General features: G+C 49.8%; 1 protein-coding gene across 1 annotated transcript in view; it reads left to right on the top strand.

Annotated features, from left to right (window-relative positions):
- LOC142289823 (multidrug and toxin extrusion protein 1-like) overlaps positions 1 to 17,818 on the top strand; it is a 131,304-nt gene that overhangs the window by 29,088 nt on the left and 84,398 nt on the right. The window contains exons 5-6 of the mRNA XM_075333753.1: positions 15,658 to 15,700; positions 17,137 to 17,181. Coding sequence (XP_075189868.1) covers positions 15,658 to 15,700; positions 17,137 to 17,181 — 88 coding nt within the window. The remainder of the gene's footprint in view (positions 1 to 15,657; positions 15,701 to 17,136; positions 17,182 to 17,818) is intronic.

Raw genomic sequence — 17,818 nt, 5'->3', positions numbered from 1 at the left:
TTTACCGTACAAACTGTGTCACGTCTCAGGCTGAGTGAGTACCACAGTGCCGCAAGGCACAGCGCTGACCCCGCGTCCCTGCGCCCACCAAGCCCTGCACCTCCCAAGCCATCACCGGGCCCCGGGATCACCAACCCCTACCCACGGAGGGGCAACACAACACCTGGCTGCTCCCCATCACCATCCCCGGGATCCCCGCATTAAGCAGCGGTGGTGCTACACATCACCACAACCGTGGGTGGCGTCACGGACATTATCCCAACACCCCAAACAACCCCCCCTTTCACTCACGGGCGAGGAGTGCCGCTCGAGGAAACCCCCGGGATCCGGCCTACGGCTCGAGCCACCACTGAGCAGCCGGACCCGAGCAGAAGGGGTGAGCGCGGTGTGCTGACACCCTCCTCCCCGCCCGCGACATAGTCAGAAACCTCTGTTTGGACAAATAGGAGAGCTTAGGAGGGAAGGAGTAATTTGTGAAATATTTGAACCTTGAAAAGAAAATTTGGCTTAAATAGATTGCAGGCACCATGTTGAATTTTTAGGGCCCCTAAACAGCACAAACCTCCCTCAATTGCCCTTATTTTGGAAAATAGACCCCTCAAGGAATTTATCTACATGTTTGATGAGCACCTTGAACCCCCTGGTACTTCACAGACTTTTATAATGTTAAGCAGTGAAAATAAATACATTTTAACCACAAAATTGTTATTTCAACCAAATAGCTTTTTTTTTTACAAGGGTAACAGGAGAAAATGCACCAAACAATTTATTATGCAATTTCTCCTGAGTATGTGTGAAGCCCCTCCAGTGTTGTGTCGGTGCATTACCTTCAGGGACTCCACGCAGCTGGATCTTGTCACAGGTAGGAGATCTTCTATTTAGGATTGTCGTGACGCCACTCTCAGAATTGCGGTCAGTGGGGACCGCCACTGCAGATTAAGGGATGCCTGGGGCTGATGGTGGGTGCAGTCAGTTGTAATAGCCTCCTGAGAGTGAGGCAAGCCCCAGGGCCCTGTGTAGGTGTGTAGAACCACAAGGCGCAGAATATCTCAACACAAGCAGAATGTCTTTCAGGGGTTTTACTCACTGAAGATGGCAGGGTGAGTAACCCGGGCGTAGCTGGGATGAACCAGGCTGGAACCAGGTGTCCTTCAGGCTGACTGATGAGGGTGGCTACCGACTCGCCTTCCTTAGCCCTTTACGTTTTGGGGTAACCCCGACTTTTAGTCCCTATGGGGGTCACCCAGGGAAGTTGCTGGTGCCTCTCTCCCCTTCGTTTTGGCCCGTTTGCTTGTAGCCTGGACCAGGACACTCCGGCAGCTTGCCTCCTGTGAACTATGGGCCCTAACTGTGGCTACGTGGCTGCGGACTCTGTAGTGTGGTCTTGGGGGTGTGAAGTGCCCCCTCAAGCAGGTTTGGCAAAGGAAAGGTGAATCTATCCCTGCACTGGGACCTGCTACCCGTTTGGGCCTGGTAACTCCCTGGCAGTCTCCTTACTTCCCACTCCGTTGCTCTCTCTTTAGCTGTGTGTGGATTTCGGGTAGCACTACTAGGTGACCGTTCTCCCCCGTCGGTAGTCACTGCGCGGACGCTGTTAGACTGCCACAGCTCCAGGGTCTGCTCCTCACGTCTGCTTTCCCTGAGCTGCACACTAAACTGACTCACTGTTCCCTCCTCTCCTGTTCTTGCCTACGTCACCTAGCAACCAGGCTCTCTACCACACCCCTTGAGTGGAGATGGAGGCTTCGCACCGGCTTCGCCCCCTCCTGGGATCCCCAGGGGTCCTCCCAAAGGTACATGTGTGAGACCTGATCACTATGCGCCTGTGTAGTCACACCTCGGTCAGCCTTCTGGATTACCTGTTTGTACTGTCCCCAGCATGGGTGCAGTACTCAGTGGTGCCTGACCAGGTCAGGGGCGCCACATTCCCCCTTAGTTATCACCAGCACGTCCTCGGGCTGCAAGACAACATTTTAAAATGCATAAAACAGTAAAACATGGTAAAACATTTTAAAACCACCAGGTACCATACATCACCACCCTCCACCCACAAGTCCGTTAACCCACCCTAAACCCTCTCACGTTGGCCGCGCCTTCAGCCACTTCTGGCAGGATGTAAAGGCGGCTTTCATGGTTTGGTGGTTTCAGGGTATACCTGGCCTGGTGGAGCCGCGCCTTCAGCCTCTTCTGGCAGGATGTAGAGGCGGCCTCCACAGTTGGTGCTGACCAGGTACCCTCTTTGTGGTGGAGAGCCAGGCCCCATAAACAGGCGTGCTCCCTGGTTGCAGGTGAGCCAGGCCCCTAAACAGGCTGGCTCTGGTGGTGGTACCTCTGGGGTAACTATTTACACTGCGAGAGTTTGTGGCTATAGCCAGTTCATAGCCTTAAGGTTCATGGGTTTCTCACATTAGTTCATGTGGGCACATTTCTTGAACATTAACGTTGCAAAACTTGTCAAAACTTTAACTTGCTGTACTTCTTACTTTGCTTTACACAGATTCCTCCTCACCAGGGCTTGGGCCTGTAGGGCTGCGGCACCTGTTGCTTTCTCCATCTCTGTCATCATCTGTAGTGGTCTCATCAATGGGTTCTTTGTCTTTTCTTTCCTCTTCTTCTGTATCTGTTTCTTTTTCTTGTGGTATGGAGACAGCTGGGTTTCTATAGGAATCTCTGGTACATGGCGTAACGTCGAGTGCATACCATCCTCTTTCTCCTTGATGCATTGTGAATTCCACTGTATCTCCCATCTGTAAGTTTCTTCCTGGATGTCCTCTAGGCAAATGGGCTCTCACATCCCTTCTGTTCACAAAGATGCCTTCTTTCATACCAGGTGCAACTATGAAACCATATCCACTCTTCAAACTGAAGTCTTCCACAACTCCTCGACAAAGTGGGCCTCTGACCTGGGATTTAGCTCTCCTTAAAGACCGTTTCTCTTCCAAGTCTCTGGCTGTTACTTCATCCTTCTTCTCTGGAGACTGCTGTGCAGGTGGATCCCTTGTCCTGCTGCGGCGCCGTGTCCTGCGGGCTGGATTCTGCTGGGTTGCTACTTCACTGCTTGCAGGCTCCCAGGTGAGGTTTCTGGACAAATCTTCCTCTTCATCCCAGCGGGAGTATGGCAACATCTCTGGCTCTGGGCATGGATCCACTGCTGATGGCTCCGGGGTCAGCTTCTCAGCTTTCTGGCCTCCTCTCCCCCTTAGTTCTTCTGAGCACTCCTGTTGTGGCAGCGCTGGGGATGGGTGTTCATCAGCTGGCCAGGGCGGTGGACTTTTTGGCGTGGATATTTCCAGAGTTTTCCTGGGGGCGTGCGGAGGGAGCAGATACCGGTCCACCATCTCCTGTGGGAACTGGGCCTCTAGGTCAGCCTTCAGCTTCCAGTATTCGGGGTCCTCTCCCAGCAGGGACTTCCTAGCAGGGGCTTCCTTGGACTGGGGAGCGGTGTCTGCTCTGGCCTTGCAGGCCGGGGTAAATACTTGTACAATCTTGTCTTTGTGGGCCGCGCCTGGCATGGCGGCGGCCTGGATCAGCGTCGCAGTTTCAATCAGGGTCGCAGCTGGAGTCTTAGCGGGCATCGCTACTGTGGCCGGTTCTTGGCGGGCCGGGAAGGGCATCGCTGCGGCGGCCTGGGCTTGGCGGGCCGCACCTGGCGTGGCTGCGGCCTGGTTCAGCACCTCACTTGCGGCGTGGACGAGCGTCGCTGCTGCGGTGGGGTCTTGGCGGGCCGGGCCTAGCATGGCGGCGGCCTGGGTCAGCGTCACACCTGCGGCGTGGAGGAGGGTCGCGGTAGCAGCCGGATCTTTGCGGGCCGGGCAGGGCATCGCTGCGGCGGCCTGGGCTTGGCGGGCCGCACCTGGCGTGGCTGCAGCCTGGTTCAGCGTCGCCGCGCCGGGCGCCTCTTCAGGGACCGCGGGCGTGGCAGCAGGGGTCGGGGCACTCGCGCTGGCAAGGGCAACACTGGACTCACCCATCGGTGGCACCATCGGGGTCTGAGTCGTCGCCGCTCGGTCTGGCACTCGTCGTGCGGTTCCCCTCTCATAGGCCTGAACCGCTGCAGCCATCTCCAGAAGCTCCGTGCGTCCCTCGCTGATCTGCTCTACGACCCTGGCCTCCAGTCGGTCGCAGAACTGGGCAAGTTCCTGACACCACCAGGCAGCGGAGCCTGGCTCTGGGTCTCTGCGTTCAGACTCCATTTCCTCTAACAGCAGGCTTCTGGCTCCCTTTCTGTCCCGACGTCTCTGAACGCCTCCGCTCTCATCACTTGCGAGACCAGGACTCTGCAGGGGATCTCTGGGTAGCCACACCTCTTCGTGGGTGGTAACTTCTCCCAGCGCGGGCTGCTGTTGTTTTTCAGCGCGCTTTTCATGGTGGCAATATGGCGGCGCTTCCAATTTTTCAAGCGGACCGCCCAGGCACATGGTCACCTGTCTGAACAGGTCTAGTCCTTATCCTGTTCGTGACGCCAGATTTGAAGCCCCTCCAGTGTTGTGTCGGTGCATTACCTTCAGGGACTCCACGCAGCTGGATCTTGTCACAGGTAGGAGATCTTCTATTTAGGATTGTCGTGACGCCACTCTCAGAATTGCGGTCAGTGGGGACCGCCACTGCAGATTAAGGGATGCCTGGGGCTGATGGTGGGTGCAGTCAGTTGTAATAGCCTCCTGAGAGTGAGGCAAGCCCCAGGGCCCTGTGTAGGTGTGTAGAACCACAAGGCGCAGAATATCTCAACACAAGCAGAATGTCTTTCAGGGGTTTTACTCACTGAAGATGGCAGGGTGAGTAACCCGGGCGTAGCTGGGATGAACCAGGCTGGAACCAGGTGTCCTTCAGGCTGACTGATGAGGGTGGCTACCGACTCGCCTTCCTTAGCCCTTTACGTTTTGGGGTAACCCCGACTTTTAGTCCCTATGGGGGTCACCCAGGGAAGTTGCTGGTGCCTCTCTCCCCTTCGTTTTGGCCCGTTTGCTTGTAGCCTGGACCAGGACACTCCGGCAGCTTGCCTCCTGTGAACTATGGGCCCTAACTGTGGCTACGTGGCTGCGGACTCTGTAGTGTGGTCTTGGGGGTGTGAAGTGCCCCCTCAAGCAGGTTTGGCAAAGGAAAGGTGAATCTATCCCTGCACTGGGACCTGCTACCCGTTTGGGCCTGGTAACTCCCTGGCAGTCTCCTTACTTCCCACTCCGTTGCTCTCTCTTTAGCTGTGTGTGGATTTCGGGTAGCACTACTAGGTGACCGTTCTCCCCCGTCGGTAGTCACTGCGCGGACGCTGTTAGACTGCCACAGCTCCAGGGTCTGCTCCTCACGTCTGCTTTCCCTGAGCTGCACACTAAACTGACTCACTGTTCCCTCCTCTCCTGTTCTTGCCTACGTCACCTAGCAACCAGGCTCTCTACCACACCCCTTGAGTGGAGATGGAGGCTTCGCACCGGCTTCGCCCCCTCCTGGGATCCCCAGGGGTCCTCCCAAAGGTACATGTGTGAGACCTGATCACTATGCGCCTGTGTAGTCACACCTCGGTCAGCCTTCTGGATTACCTGTTTGTACTGTCCCCAGCATGGGTGCAGTACTCAGTGGTGCCTGACCAGGTCAGGGGCGCCACATATGCAGATACCTCATATATGGTGGTAATCAACTGTTTAGGCACAAGGCAGGGCTTGGAAGGGAAAAAGCGCAATTTGACTGCAGAATTGGCTGGAATCATTAGCAAAGGCCATGTCACGTTCGTAGAGCACCTGAGGTGCCTAAACAGAGGAGCTTCCCCACATGTGACCCCATTCTGGAAACTAGAACCCCTCAAGGATTTAATGCAGGGGTACAGTGAGCATTTTGAACCCACAGGTACATCGCAAAAATGCTGCTGTTACAGCAAAGTTTTCAGTTTTAGGCTATGTGCCCACGATCCGGCAACACTGCATCTAGGACACAGTGCCAGCCCTGCTGCAGAGATGCAAGTGTTGTCTGCTGTGAACGCAGCTGCACGTGCCCATGATCTGGGTTCTGGCCACTGCGGACTTTAGCTATATTCTCCTGGTGGACAACACTCTTCTTCACAACATACATTGACATGCTGCGGCTCGGGATGTCATGCCGCAGGTCAGTTTATGCTGTGGAGAAAAGAAGCACAGTGGGCATGAGATTTCTAAAAAAAAAAACAAAAAAAAAAACAAAAATCACTCTGCGTCAAAACACTACAAACCCTAATCGTGGGTACGTATCCTAAAAAGCTAGGCTGTAGGGATGGATAGATAGATGTCACACACATATGTAATGTCCCATTCTCCTGCATATTGTAAGCTGGCACCCTTTAGTGACTATCATGTGACACTAAAGGTGTTTAGCCTTGTACTTAGCCAATAAAAAAATAATTTAAAAAAACGACGTGGGCTTCTCCCCTTTTTTGATAGCCAGCTAGGGTAAAGCAGACGGCTGCAGGCTGCAGACCACATCTGGCAGCTTCACCTTGGCTGGTGAGCCAATTTGGAGGTAACCCCACACTATTTTTTATAATTATTTATAAATAAATAATTTTAAAAGAAAAAACAAAAACGTGGCCTCCCAAATTGGATTACCAACGAAGGTGAAGCAGCCAGCTGTGGTCTGGTATTCTTAGGGTACGAAGGGCCATGGTTATTTGGCCCTGCCCAGCCTAGAAATAGCAGTCCACAGCCGCCCGCAGAAGGGGCGCATCCATTAGATGCGCCACTCCTGGTGCTTCGCCCCAGCTCATCCCATTGCCTTGGTGCAGTGGCAAACGGGGTAATATATGGGGTTGTCTGCTTTTATCAAGCCCAGCGGTTAGTAATGTTGCGGCGTCTATCATATACCTGACATAACTAACCCAGTCGGTGATAAAAAAAAATAAAGACTACAATTTTTTTTAATTTGAAAAACACCTTTCACCAATTTATTGGAAAAAAAAATACGGTCCGTCGTAATTTTTTTAGGTCCCACGATGACTCTGTTCCAGGATATGAGGGGCACGCTCAGGGAATGTATCCTCATGTTCTGGAGGTGCAGGCACTCCATGCGAGGAGTGTGGGTACAGTGGTCTTACTGAGAATACTTCACTCACTCTCACCTCAGTGTCACTGCGCACAGGGAGCCTGCTGAGAGCTGCTGTCTGCGCATGCGGCCGACATTTTTCCTGAAGACAAGGAGATGGAGGGGTCGTGGGGGATCAGCGCTGCAGCAGTTAACGGGAGACTGGGGAGGACCGGGGGTGACATGGGGTGACCTGGCTGGACCTGTTTGTTCCTCATCTGATATGTCACATGAGACAGAAATCAGAGGAGGAGAATGAATGCAGCGGGCAAGGCACTTGTGCAGACATCATTTTAGATAATCAGGAGGGGGAGGTGGCATGGGGGAGGCTTCGGCCACACCGGGACTGGGGGAAGACATTTATCTCCCATCTGACATGTTTTATCATTTTTTTTACTGGCGCTGCATTATATTTCACATGGTCACTGTTATATGGTGTATACTAGTAATCATGTGACCAGGGACTGGAAAAACCGACCTGAATCATGATCTCCAGCTTTTTAGCTACCCTCGGTAATTGAAACCCCGGAGATTTTCCGACGCTGGGGGGCGCTATACCCTTTTACCTGAGAGCCGTTAAAAACCGTTGCAAAAGTATAAGTACCCTTGACTCTCGCCATTCAAAAGCGCATCGGCGGTCATTAAGGGGTTAATAGAACCTACATAAAAACAAGTAAAACTGTCAATTCAAAACATTGAAAATGTATGTTTATCTCTCACACATTGATACCAAAAAACTGACAAAAGTGACAAAGCTATATTATCCCTTTAGGGTATGTGCGCACCCTGCACAAATTTTCGGCACCAGAAAACGTATCTTGTGGCCGAAAAACGCACCACAAATTGCATGCGTCTTAGGATGTGTTTTTTGGTGCATTTTTTTGGTGTATTCAATGGCTGGAAGGGCTAAAAAATGCAGGAAAACTGGACCAACAATTGACATGTTGCTTCTTTTTTTTATGCACCAAAAACTATAAGGAAAAAAGAAGCAGCATATGCACAGCATTTCTGATTTCTCATAGACTTTGCTAGGATAAGGACAGACATGCAGATTAGTGCAACAAACTGCAAGATAAACTGCAACAAAAACAGATGAAAAACTGTACCTTATGCACAGGGCCTTAAGGATCCAGATTTTTTTTAGTTTTTGATCTTTCATTTTTTCCTCATCTTGTTCTAAGAGCCATAACTTTTTTATTTTTCTGCTGATTAATCTGTATGAGGGCTTATTTTTATGAGATGAGTTTTTCATTCAGTTTTTTCATCCAGTTTTTCTTACATCCATAACTTTTTTTCAGACAATACAGACAGATGCTTGTTTATTTTATTGCAGGATACCATATACATATATTTTTAATTTATATCTTTCAACTTGTGGAATAAGTCACATTTTACCTTTTATTGTATGAGTATGTGACGCCCCTGCGGTAACCAGGTGTCACAAAACAAGGTAACATCACTGTAACACCTCGGGCCATACATAACTGTGCCAGTCAGTATATACACCATCACACCAGGACACTTAGGGCGGCTTTGCACACTACGACATCGCAGGTGCGATGTCGGTGGGGTCAGATTGAAAGTGCCGCACATCCGGCATCGCATGTGACATCGTAGTGTGTAAAGCCTAGATGATATGATTTACGAGCGCAAAATCATCGTAATCGTATCATCGCTGCAGCGTCGGCGTAATCCATAATTACGCTGACGCGACGGTCCGATGTTGTTCCTCGCTCCTGTGGCAGCACACATCGCTGTGTGTGAAGCCGCAGGAGCGAGGAACATCTCCTACCGGCGTCAACGCGGCTTCCGTAGGATATGCGGAAGGAAGGAGGTGGGCAGGATGTTTACATCCTGCTCATCTCTGCCCCTCCGCCGCTATTGGTCGCCTGCCGTGTGACGTCGCTATGACGCCGCACGACCCGCCCCCCTAGGAAGGAGGCGGGGCGACGGCCAGAGCGACGGTCGCAGGGCTGGTGAGTGCGTGTGAAGCTGGCGTAGCGATAATGTTCGCTACGCCAGGAATCACAAGATATCTGGGATCATTGTCTTCTGTGGATGTCCAGACCTTTTTGAACTCTTAGGCGGGCTTTGCACGTTGCGACATCGCAAGCCGATGCTGCGATGTCGCACGCGATAGTCCCCGACCCCGTCGCAGCAGCGATATCTTGTGATTCCTGGCGTAGCGAACATTATCGCTACGCCAGCTTCACATGCACTCACCCGTCCTGCGACGACGCTGTGGCCGGCGTCCCGCCTCCTTCCTAAGAGGGCGGGTCGTACAACGTCACACGGCAGGCGGCCAATCAAAGCGGAGGGGCGGAGATGAGCAGGATGTAAACATCCCGCCCACCTTCTTCCTTCCGTATAGCCGCCGGCAGCAGGTAAGGTGATGTTCCTCGCTCCTGCGGCTTCACACACAGCGATGTGTATCGTATCGTATCATCTAGAATTTACACGCTACTATGTCGAAAATGACGCCGGATGTGCGTCACATTCGATTTGACTTCACCGACATCGCACGTGCGATGTTGCAACGTGCAAAGCCGCCCTTACACTTAGAACCAGGAGACAGGGCTGGGCACTGTGAGCGAACAGGCAGCCACCTGGGGGGAGGAGCGAGTGGCCTGAGGGGTATGGGTAGGGAGTGAGAAAAAAGAAGAGAGACAAGGGAGAAGCTGGTTGAGAGGAGTCTGAAGTGAGCAGTAGTGAGAAAGAGAGAGTTGACAGCAAAGGTATCAGGACAGACAAAGGAATCTTGAGTCACAGAGAAAGAGAAGGAAACTGAAAGGAGAGTGAGGAGTAAAGGCCGCTTTACACGCTGCGACATCGCTCAAGCGATCTCGTTGGGGTCACAGAATTGCATCGTTGCAAAAACGTGCAAAATCGCTCATTGGTGACATGGGAGTCTATTCTCAAATATCGTTGCTGCAGCAGTAACGAAGTTGTTCCTCATTCATGGGGCAGCACACATCGCTATGTGTGACACCGCAGGAACGAGGAACCTCTCTTTACCTGCCTCCCACCCACAATGCAGAAGGAAGAAGGTGGGCGGGATGTTCGTCCCGCTCATCTCCGCCCCTCCGCTTCTATTGGGCGGAGGTTCAGTGACGCAGCTGTGACATCGTTGTGACGCTAAATGAACCGCCCCCTTAGAAAGGAGGCATTTCGCCGGTCACAGCGATGTCGCAGGGCAGGCAAGTAGTGTGATGGGTCTGGGTGATGTTGTGCGCCACGGGCAGCGATTTGCCCATGTCGCACAACCGATGGGGGCGGGCACCCACACTAGCGATATCGGTCACGATATCGCAGCGTGTAAAGCGGCCTTAAGAAAGCCGGCAGAGTGGTAGTAAAGACAACGCCAGGACCTGAGGAGAAACATCAGCCATTCAGTGGAGAAAGTAGCTGGAGAGCGAGAGATCAAGCTCCAGGGACAGTGGAATTTTGTGGGGGTGGAAATCCAGGGCTCCCAGTAATTTGCACACACGGCGTGCAGATCCCAGAACAGACCGGGACTTCAAGCCTTCTGTTAACTCTGCCATGCAAATGAGTTTCCAGGACTCATCTGCCACCACTAACGTCTGAGGCATCAGCAGCAAAGAGAGGACCAGGACATATTCCCTTAAATAGTCCAAGCTGCCTACAGCAGGACTCAGACACTAGACGGACCTCTGGGTGCTTCAAGCCAGGAAGGACCTGTGCCGCCCCCGTGCCAGCAGCTGGCGCTGCTCGGATCTGGACCCGCTGTGTGGCTTGAGGGATCCTGTGGACCTGGGGGTCACGTGGACACGCCGAATGAAAAGGGGGATGTAGTTGTACGGCCTTAACCGTATTTGATATGTGATGCCACCCACGGTGTGTGGTGAAGTGGGACACCACCACTGCTGTTGTGGGGTACCCGGGGGAGATGCAATGGCAGCTGGATGTTAACCCCTCCGTGGGTAGGGATGATTACCCCGGGGCCCAGTGTCTCTGTGCAGGGTATGGCAATGGCAGGAGATAGCAGGGGATGTTTGGTTACTTACGAGTAAATGAATCACACGAGTCTTTTGGTAAACCTAGGTGCTGGTGGCCGGCCACCGCGGCCGGTTGTACTCGGGTCCCCCACCCGGGCTGATGGTCGCCGTCTCTTCCTCTGCACTGGTTGTGGTTGTGTGTTTGGACTTCCCGGTGTGGAACACGGGAGTCCGCTCCCAGCTGTCTGTGTGCCCGAGGAGCCGTGCCCTCTGACGCTGACCCGTGGGATCTATGGGCCCAGGCAGTTGCCCTATCCCTATCTGTGGGTGGTTGTCTGCTTTTGGGACTTTGGTTGGCACAGGAGCTGTAATCCTGCCCTCAATCGGTTGAGGTAGCTAGGCCGTTGGTTCCGGTCCTGGCTTCAGGGTCCGAGTACCCTCTCTGTGCATGGTTTCCGGTCAGGTCTCCGGTGTTGGTACCGGCGGGCTCCAACCCTGCTCCGGTTCTCCTCGGATATGCCAAGCCGTCTTCCCGTCTCCTGCTGATGGAGACCACCATCTGCCACCTAGCCAAGGTACCAGGGCTCCGACCCTGGCACCGTTTAACTTGGACCTCTCCTCTGCTGGAGCTACACCTAGCTTTAGCCCACACTCCTCTCAACTTGAACTACAACACCAAACTGTTTGCTTGAACTGACTGTTTTCCCACCCCGGGCTGTGTAGACCCCTAGGTGGGCGTTCCCTAACTGCCTGGTCCTGCCCACTGGTGTGCCTGTCTTGCCCTGAGGGCAGTGACTAGGGTTTCAGGTCGGCTGTATGTGACCTAGGTGAGGGATGGTGTTATGCGGGGGCCTATTGTGTGACTACCTGGTTTTGCCAGGGCGTCACGCGTCACAGACACGAGTGCATCGGTGGGCGAGTGGCACCAGGTTGGCTGGCACAGGGATACAGGACTCCGGGCACACCTGGGATCCAGCACGTCCCCAGGGTGCAAACCCAGCTGTAAGTAAAAGCGACCAAACTGCACTCCCCTGTCTGGATTGAGTTATTTCCCTGCGCCTCCACGTTAACCCCTACCTACCCCTGGGGAAAAGCCCTACTCGCAGAGGGCTTCACCATCCACGCTGCCTTATCCATTATCCCCAGAGAGGACCGTCAGCGGCGGCCATACCATCCCTGGCCGCGCACCGTGAGTGGTGTAGTCGAACTATTTTTATTATTTTCCTATTATTTAAAACTGATCGACAGTGCCCCCGGATACAGGACCCCTTGAGCCACGGACCGCCTGGATCCGAGCAGCTCGGCTGCCCTGGGGCGCGACAAGTACAATAGATTTACAGCAATACCAGATTTATATAGATTTAAGAATGTTTACAAGTTTTGCAGAAGAACTTTTTCAAGATTTAGCGATTTTCTGTTTTTGTGTGTTCAGTTAGTCCTGCTTTTCTTCTAAGAGCCATAACTTTTCATATGCAGTTTAAGGTTTTTTTTTACTGCACAGTTTTTAAATTATATCTTGATATCTGCCATCTGATGTCTTATTCCCGAGAAAGCCATGTTTTTCTTAATATGTAAAGGAGCTGTAAAGATTTATGGTCCAAACACTGATCTCCCTAAGAATCTACTTCAACAACTTATTTTGAATCTGTGTGAGACATATAGATAAGGAGAGAAGACTGTCAGTCATTACATGTCTCACACTGGTAACACCACCTTTTATTTAAAAGCAGAGCTTTGGAGGCAGATTCTCAGCGAGAGCTATGTCTAGCCCATAGATTTTAACAGTTAACAGCTGCCTTTTTTTTTTTTTAATTTTAATTCCATATATAACATAGTGGTGGCTTCTTAACTGCCTAAATAGCAGGCAAGTCAATTCTTTTAGCTGCATCATGGTTTTTGCAACCTGAAACAGATAAAAGAAATAACAGAAGTAGAAATATGTCCACAGCAAGTTGTTTTTGACATTTCTATGCATATGTTCACTCTTTTTGTTGTTTTTTTTTTTTAGAACTTTTTCAGGCTATGTTACATCTCTCAGAGGCCACCACCTTGAACAGACTTGGCACAAGCTACTCTGTCTGTCAGATTCCAAAGGAACCCCATCCTTTGCCCTTTAATCCTTGTCAAGGGATCTAGACTTAAGGGGGCTTTACACGCTACGATATCGTTAATTTTTTATCGTCGGGGTCACGTTGTTAGTGACGCACATCCGGCGTCATTAACGATATCGCAGCGTGTGACACTGACCAGCGACCTTAAGCCACCTCAAAAATGGTGAAAATCGTTCACCATGGAAAGGTCGTCCCAAACTCAAAAATCGGTAAGGGTTGTTTATCCATGTTGTTCATCGCTCCTGCGGCAGCACACATCGCTATGTGTGACACCGCAGGAGCGAGGACCGTCTCCTTACCTGCCGCCGGCCGCAATGCGGAAGGAAGGAGGTGGGCGGGATGTTATGTCTTGCTCATCTCCGCCCCTCCGCTCTGATTGGCTGGCCGCTTAGTGACGTTTCGGTGACGTCGCTGTGATGCCGAACGTCCCTCCCCCTTGAAGGAGGGATTGTTCGGCAGTCACAGCGACGCCGCCGACCAGGTAAGTACGTGTGACGCTGCCGTAGCGATAATGTTCGCTACGGCAGCGATCACAAACAATCACATGCGCGATGGGGGCGAGTACTTACACGCTCGATATCGCTAGAAATTGCTAGCGATATCGCTACCGTGTAAAGCCCCCTTTACAATGGGGTTCACTGAACTGCTTCCATGGAAGGGCTGCTGGCAAGAGGGGTCATCACACTGGGTGAATACCGGAAGGTCATGTTGTGGACAAAATCAAGAGACAAGCAGGTAGTCAAAAAACAAGTCAAGCTCAGACAATAGGATACACAAAATCACTCAGGACAGGAGCAAAGTGTAAAGGCCGCTTTACACGCAACGACATCGCTAACGAGATGTCGCTGGGGTCACGGAATTCGTGACACACATCCGGCCTCGTTAGCGACGTCGTTGCGTGTGACATGTACGAGCGACCGCTAACAATCCAAAATACTCACCACATCATTGATCGTTGACACGTCATTCATTTTCAAAATGTCGTTGATCTTCTGGGACGCAGGTTGTTCGTCGTTTCTGAGGCAGCACACATCGCTCCTTGTGACACCCCGGGAACGATGAACAACAGCGTACCTCCGTCCTCCGGCAACGAGGTGGGAGTGACCTTCATGCGGCTGCTCTCCGCCCCTCCGCTTCTATTGGTTGCCTGCTCTGTGACATCACTGTAACGCCGGCCTCTAGAAATGAGGCTGTTCGCCGGCCACAGCAACGTCGTTAGGCAGGTAAGTACGTGTGATGCGTATATTGTTCGCCACGGGCAGCGATTTGCCTGTGACGCACAAACGACGGGGGTGGGTGCGATCGCTAGCGACATCGCTAGCGATGTCGCAGCGTGTAAAGCGCCCTTTAGAGATCAAGGTCTAGCTGAAATCTAAAACATAACTGGCAGCTACAGACTCTCTGCTGGGGATAGTATATAGAAGGGAGCCCCATCAATAGCTCCCAACAGAGAGCTAATTACCTACCAGATCACTGCAGCAAAACCCAGGTGTATAGGAAAGCGAGAATACGTGTCAGTAATCTAAAAACATTAGTGTAGCGCTGCCTAGTGACCAGGGCATGGGTTACAGCAGTGCATTCAAACATGGATGTGACAGGCAGAATCTGGCCAAAATAGAAAATTGTACTTCAGCCCAAAAAAATCTTAAACTGGGGACATGACCAGAACAGATATGGCAAAGAGGCATGTAGTGAACCACATCTTCATCAAGAATTTGGGGTACTTGGAATATTTTACTTTTTTATATTTACATTCAGACTACCTTTGTTGTATTGGCTATTCACTTTTGGTTTTGTTTGGAAAAATGCATATTCACATTCATCACTATGGACACGGAATTTTTACTGATTAATCATTCTCATAACACCCTAGATGCATTGCTATGATGCTCCTACATGTTGGCCATATTATCTACAAATATCAAATATAAAACAATGTATTCTATTAGCTGACAACTAAAAGAGGGTAAAAAAAAAGACTTCCGCTTGCAAAATTTGTAAAGCATATCAAAATCTAGCTGGATATCTGACTGTTAGAAATTGGCTGATGTTGGGATCTAAAGATCTTTTATCGTATGCTGATGAGCGCGGGGACTAGTCCCAAGGTCGTTGCTTCCTGGCTAGTCAGCCCAATTAGCATGTTAGTACGCCCCTGTGGGCTTACTATCATGCTAATGAAGCCACAGCATCAGAGGATGACCTCAATCACCTCTCCGCTGCCATCACCGTCCGACACTGACGACTCTGACGCTGCACATTCATTAGCATGTTAGCACGCCCACAAGGGAAGCAACGCCCAGCGGACTAGTCCCCTCGCTCACTAGCATACTATAAAAGATCTTTAGAAATACTTTTTCTAAAGATCTTTATCTATGCTAGTGTATACAGGGACGGTTAGGCAGGGATTAGGAATATACACCCAGAACTGCCCGTGGTTCTGGGGGCATATTAGACCTTACAGGTTCACTTTAAACTAATATGTATTGTGTCATAATGGTATAAAAAGGTTTTGTTACATTTTATTTTTATATACTTGTATATTGCAACAGGCAAACGGAATTGTGCGTGTTGATTTTAATTCCTGCACTTCCAGTAAGTATATAAATTTTACTAAAATATCAAGTCTTACCAAATATAGAGTTATGTACGAAGGTTATGTTCACAGGTCCATTAATCCTCCGTTAAAACGGATCCAGCAACAATCTGTTGGCAAAAAGAACAATTTTTTTGACTGTTTGAAAAATTTGATTTGTGCAAGATGTTTTTTTTTAACATTATGGAAAATGGATCCATTAATTGATTACTATTTAATAGCCGTATTGATTGTTATTTACGGTAGCCATTCATTTTTCTTTCAGTTGTAAAGGATCAATTTTATGCTTGATGGATCAGTTACAAATGGAAGATGAATAGCAATCTACTAATAGATCTGTTTTACGTAGACTCCAATGCTAAAAAAAATGGATCCCACAAAAATATAGATTTTTTAATTGCACAAAAAGGTTGTTTTGTACAACCTTTTTAACAACGGCTTGCTGCTGGATCCACTCTAATGTATGATTACTGGACATGTGAACTCGGTCTAAGTAATACAAGCAGTCGTCATCTACTTCAGCAATTTGAACCCTGCAGGGTTGTATGAAAAGTATCCTATGCATTTTGGATATCGTAATCCTGATAATATCAATGGCAGGAGAGGGGATGCCTCACTTATATATATATATATCATATACAGTATATATATATATATGTGTGTGTGTTTGTGCACTCATATTCACATTAGTACAAATATTTGGGTAGCTACTAATGAGTAATTGCCTTAAAATTCTATGTGCATGGCTACAGAAATAAACAACTTAAGGGTGTGTGCCCACGATCAGTGTTTGCAGCGTTTTGGATGTAGCGTGTTTTCGCTGCGTCCAAAACGCTGTGTTGTACAGTACAAGCATAGCAGATTGAATTTCTAGAAATCCTGTGCCCACTGTGCTTGTTTTTTCTGCAGCAAACACTGATCTGCGGTGCATCTTTCCAGTCCGCAGCATGTTAATTGTTTGCTGCGGAATCGCATGCGTCCTCTGTAGGGAGAACACAAGCGAGAGACCGCAGCGCACTGACCCTGATCGTGGGCACAAGCAACTGCGGTCTCCTGCGGAGGAGATTCGCGGACACTCTGCTTCCAGGATGCAGTGAGTCCTTATCATGGGCACGTACCCTTAGATGGTTAACAATAGGCAGGCGATATATCATGGGAAATATGCCTGTAAAGTGTCATTATTTACAATACATACATATACTGAGGTAAAAAACTCAACAAATACTCAACGTGTGCACGTGGCCTTACAAATACTGAGGTAAAAATCTCACCAAATACTCAACGTGTGCATGTGGCCTTGGAGAGTACATTTACCTTATGTAAGATAACTTCAGACTGTGTTTCTTCCTATGAATAATTTAGCTGAAAGTTGCGCCATATAATGACCCCATGCATTCTATAGCAATTTAACTTACATATTTTGTATTTTTTTTAGGCATTTTTCTTTTTCCAAATTAAACTTCGCTATTTACAAAACCAGGTACATTCTCTACCAACATACAGTAATCTGTAAAAATTGATAAAAGTACATTTATTTGTAAAGCTGATGATTTTATCTTATTATTTTTAGTTGTAGTAGTAATAGTAGTATTATATTAGTAGTGTAGTGTTGCATTATTTGTGTAGTTAAATTATGTATGCTGTTATAGATGATAATCCTGTTTTTTTTATTAAAACGGGGCCTAGACTAGCCATAAACATTTATACCATGCCAAGTGCATGGATTAATAAATTTTCTGTTACTTTATTCCTGGCAGGTGAAAACACTTACAATAGTCATCGGCACTATAAGCTTGGCAAATGTAGAGGTTTGCTGGAAGGAACTCACTGCTCTCTACTTAGCATTGTCATGTCCTCTACACTTTTTGTTAGGGTATGATTCCACTAGTGTATAGCTTTCGATGCAAGAGCATCAGAAGCGATATGCTAATGACCCTCTACTGCGAGCGACAGCCGAGGGTCACGCGACTGTGATTTGATCTTGCGATCGGGTCACAGCGGCGGAGAAGAGGGAGGGAACACTTTCTCCCTATCTCCTCCGCGGCCTGTCTCTGCGTACATCGCACTGCAGTCAAATGACATGTGAGTGCAGTGTTATGTTTCACGCGCTCCCATAG

The sequence above is a fragment of the Anomaloglossus baeobatrachus genome, chromosome 2 (genome assembly GCF_048569485.1).
Source record: "Anomaloglossus baeobatrachus isolate aAnoBae1 chromosome 2, aAnoBae1.hap1, whole genome shotgun sequence".
Taxonomy (NCBI): Eukaryota; Metazoa; Chordata; class Amphibia; order Anura; family Aromobatidae; genus Anomaloglossus; species Anomaloglossus baeobatrachus.
This window is presented reverse-complemented; position numbering and strand designations above follow the sequence as displayed.